Genomic DNA, 4,355 nt, shown 5'->3' on the forward strand with positions numbered 1-4,355 from the left:
CTGGAGAACTCAGGGTTGGATGCAAAGGCACTAAGATTGTCCACAGCCTCCAGCAGCGGGGCTGTTGCTGCTCGGCACTGAGCACGGTTCTCCTCTGTGAAGGCCCCATCTAGTGCCTGGAAGTGACAGAGGCACTCAGGACTCAGACTATGGGCAACACAAGGTAAAACCCAGGTCTCCCTCCCAGGGATTCAAGGGTTGGGGGGGGGAGGCTGCTGATGGTCAGTCTAGATATCAACAACTTGGGCTAGGGCAGATTGGATTCAGTGGAAGGCTTCAGGGAATGACTGGGAAGATTGAGCAGGGTGGGGATACGGGATTCAAACACTGGGCACCTTGATGGTCTTGACAAGGTTGGCTGTACTGTTGGCCACCTCCTTGGCTGATTGTACAAACTGGCGCTTGGCGGTGGGATTAGCGGTCCGGGCAGAGGCCAGGCGGCAGCTGTTACACAGGGCAGAGGTGTGCTTGGCCACAATGGTGGCTGCAGAGAGCACCTGAGGAGACAGATACATGGCAGGCCTGTGCTGAGGGCAGAAGGAACTGCATACACCCCAAGAGGAGCCATTTTAGGGTTGAGGGATGGAGAGCAAGGCCCCTGGAAGTCTAAATAGGAAAAAGAGTCACCCAGAATATCAAGATTCAGGAGAAGAGCTACCCAAAGATGAACTGGGTGGGGGGAAGGGAGATGAAAGATACGCTAATGGAAAAACTGTTGTAGAGCAAGTGGGAGAGGGGGCTCAAACATCTTTCTATGGAGAGGTCTGAATTCAGCACTGGAAGAATGATGAGAAACCCGGAGGGGGAAGAGTTGCCCAGAGAGGCCGTATGGAAGGGCAGACTTGGGTCCTTGCCCTCTCTTCCTCAAATGCCTCATCTCCATCTTTCCCCTCAGTGTTGGCCCACCCTTTCCCAGACTTGCCTGTGGCACCATTCCCTTGAGTTACCTGGGCCTGGGTACAGCCAGGCTCCCCCAAACTCTGACAGGCCATCTGAATTGCCTGGTTTGCACGGGCGAACTGTGTAGGCTCTACCAGCCCTTGCTGTCCTGCTTGGCTATTGGGGTCAGAGACGCCAACCAGATATGCAGCCTGGGGAGAGAAAAGGGGTTCAGGGCGAGGAACAGAGATCACGGGTGGAACACGAACAGAGTGGGGACAGTGGGCAGCAGGGCTAAGATTAGAGAACACAGTTTATTTCCAGAGTTCTGTGGTGTGGAGGTTTATCAACAAACTATAGCTACTTCACAAAAAAAGAGAAATATGTCTTGTTAAATATAGCCAAACATTTCAGAAGATTAGAAAAGTAAAAAAACCCTGCAAAATCCTTCACAGCAAGGGTTTTCTCAGAGTTCTATTTAGATGGCTATGGTTTATGTTAGATCTTACAGTAAAAAGTATGACGTATTGTGAGTGTGGAGGTAAAAAAGAAAGTTTGAATGACATACATACACACAGACACAAAGGTAATGCCTTTTAAAACATGGTTCTGAAACCATGAAGGTTGTTTTTTTTTTTTTTTTGGAGGGGTTTTTCACTATAGGGTGCGTGCACTCGCCAGACAGACAGAAACAGACATAGAGATAGAAAGTGAGAAATCACCCCCCAGGGGGGGATGGTCACACCGCAATCCCTTCTTCTCCATTCTCCTCTCGGGATCTTGGGCACACACGCACACGCGCCTGGCATGAGTTTTAAGCCACCGGGTCTGGGACGCGAACCGCGGTCAACTACGTGGGAGTCGAGCGACATAGCCATTACGCTAAATGCTGGTTCCCTGAAACCATGAAGACTGTTAAGCTAATTAACAGTTACAGCATCTCCAAGCCTCACAGATTTGGAAAAAGGGAAGGGATGGGTAAAATGACTGCTGAAAAACCATTTTTGTCGGAAGACCATCATAAAGTTTGATTCGCACTTCACCCAACACATGGTGGCTTTGCTTTTCCAGAAATAAAACAACAACAAAACAAAGAGGCTTTATAAAGTCAAGCCATATAGAGCTGGGCACCCAATTTCACAGGCCAAAGGGAGGTGGGGGAGATTGAGGATGGAGGCTTTCAGGAAAAAAGTCTGAGATGAACTCTCAAGCCAGTTGTCTTAAGGATTCAAGTACTAAAGCAAAATACTCTCGGGCTAATGGGTACTTTTATACTTGATAACAGAAAGAGACAAGTTTCAAGTGACTTAAGTACCTGGAGATTTTTTTTTTCCTTTTTTTTTTTTGGTTTTTGCTATAGGGTGCGTGTGCTCGCCAGACAGAGAGACAGAGAGATAAAAAGCGAGAAATCACCCCCCCAGGGGGGATGGCCACACCACAATCCCTTCTCCTCCATTCTCCTCTCGGGATCTTGGGCACGCATGCACAAGCGCCCGGCGTGAGTTTAAGCCACCGGGTCCGGGACGCGAACTGCGGTCGACTACGTGGGAGTCCAGTGACATAGCCATTACGCTAACTGCTGGTCCCAGTACCTGGAGATTTTATCAGTGGAACTACTGGGTCATCAGGAAAGTCATGACACAGTTTTACACAGAAAGAACAGGAAAATACGTCCTGACTTTCCCGAAAACTTAACATTTTAATGAAGTAATATTTCTGTGAAAAAAAAATTTGGATATGTGAATTAATACATACTGAAATAGCTGGGGCTGGAAAAGGCCTCATGGTTACACAGTATAATCGTAACCAAAGCACCAGAACCCAGGGGCCACAGAAGTCGGAACTGCTGGCATTCAGAAACCACTGGCAGATACCTCCACTTTTGGAGGGAAAACCCAGCTTCCATAGAGGTCACTTTGCAAACATAAACTTCCTGATTTATCTATATGCGAGGAGGTAGGGGGGAAAAGCTTGTCTCAGGAAAATAACCTGTGCTGCTGCCTCGGTGAAGCCACAAAGCGCCTTGGAGGCTGTGGCGATGGCCTCCCCAAACTCTGGCAGGTTTCCATTCTTGGCGTTTTGAGAGATGCCAGTCATGGCCTCGCCTAGCACCTGAGAACAGAGGACATCAGGAGAGTCAGATTGCGTCCCTGGGGCAGCAGACAGGCATCTAGTTAGTTCCACCTCCCTGCCTCTTCCCTCCTGGGTTCTTGGTGACATTTACCTTTGAGTTCTCCATTACGCTGTCTAGGCAGCCAAAGTAGGACATGTCATTGATGGGCTGGACAGGGTTCTCCAGGAGTTCCCGGACTGTCTGTGTGGGGGAGGGCACAATGAGATCCAAGACAGCGCCACAGCCCCAAATCCACAACACCGTCCTCAAACACAACCCCATCGAGCCCTACCTCCAATTCTCGCAGGGCATTGTCACACTCTTTCTGGCCGGGAGCCTGCTGGGTGCACATGGTTATGAGCTGGTTGATGCTGTCAGTCACCGCCCTGAGAAGTACAAAAGCTGAGTGAACAGATGAACAGGACAACTTTTCTGTGTCCTGTATACCAGGGAAGTCTCGAGCTACTTTTCTTCAGCCTACAGCTGCTTCTCAGCAAGGGCCCTCCCATGAAATGCCTCCTCCCGAGTCTCTCTCCCATTCTAGAGCTGGGCCTCTCAGCTCCTACTTACCTGGCAGCCGCGGCCAACTGACTCTTGAGGTTGGGGGCAGCAGGGTCTGTGGACAGGGCCTTGGCAGCCAGAAGAAGTTTGCTTGAAGACATGGAGATGCCCTTCAAGTTGGACACGACCTGTGCTCGGTCCTCCTGGCTCTGTTAAGGGCAAGAAGCTCAACGACATGTTGTCCTGGCCTTTCTTCCCTGTCCCTAAAAGGGATCTTCTTTCCCAGACATTGGAGTACTGCTAGAGCAGAGGGAGCCCAGAGAAGGTCAGGACTGTGTGGTCACCCAGGTAACTGAACTAATCCTCCTAGCCACCAGACCCTCTGCCTCTTCATACCGGAGCCTGTCCTGCCATCTCCACGCCGGCTTCCAGGAAGGTGCTGAAGTCCTGTCCAAATCGGCCTGAGGCTCGAGCCAGGTCCTGAGGTGTTCCTCGAGAGGCCTGCACCAGTTCTGTGGCTGCCTGGTTCAGCCCAGCAGCAGCTTCATTCAATCGGCTCTGAGCTTCCTGAAAGGTCCCAGTGCTGGGAGGAAGCTGCAGGGTCAGAGAGGAAGTCAGATGGAAGAATGAGGAGTATGTGAGGGAATCTGGTAAATGAGGACAGGGATGATGGGACATGACCTGGGGCAGTGCAAGAGGAAAAGCCTGGGATGTCAGGGTCAAAGGAGAAGCACAGAGGGAGGACGGAGAGGCTTTGGACTGATTCTCTGCTTCACCTACCGAGTCACTTAGGAGCCGCTTGCTGGCGTCTCCAACTGCTCTGAGCGCATTATCCACATCTCGCTGGCCGGGCAGGCAGCTG

At 50.9% G+C, this 4,355-nt stretch overlaps 1 protein-coding gene across 1 annotated transcript in view; it reads right to left on the reverse strand.

Moving 5' to 3' along the window:
- TLN1 (talin 1) overlaps positions 1-4,355 on the reverse strand; it is a 37,028-nt gene that overhangs the window by 11,928 nt on the left and 20,745 nt on the right. Inside the window, exons 29-37 of the mRNA XM_006143169.3 lie at positions 4,274-4,355; positions 3,890-4,087; positions 3,563-3,702; positions 3,285-3,378; positions 3,104-3,193; positions 2,869-2,991; positions 948-1,091; positions 336-497; positions 1-116 (exon numbers count right to left, since the gene is read on the reverse strand). The exon at positions 4,274-4,355 is cut by the window's right edge and continues 8 nt beyond it. Coding sequence (XP_006143231.1) covers positions 1-116; positions 336-497; positions 948-1,091; positions 2,869-2,991; positions 3,104-3,193; positions 3,285-3,378; positions 3,563-3,702; positions 3,890-4,087; positions 4,274-4,355 — 1,149 coding nt within the window. The remainder of the gene's footprint in view (positions 117-335; positions 498-947; positions 1,092-2,868; positions 2,992-3,103; positions 3,194-3,284; positions 3,379-3,562; positions 3,703-3,889; positions 4,088-4,273) is intronic.

This window comes from Tupaia chinensis, unplaced genomic scaffold (assembly GCF_000334495.1).
Source record: "Tupaia chinensis unplaced genomic scaffold, TupChi_1.0 Scaffold000093_1, whole genome shotgun sequence".
NCBI lineage: Eukaryota > Metazoa > Chordata > Mammalia > Scandentia > Tupaiidae > Tupaia > Tupaia belangeri.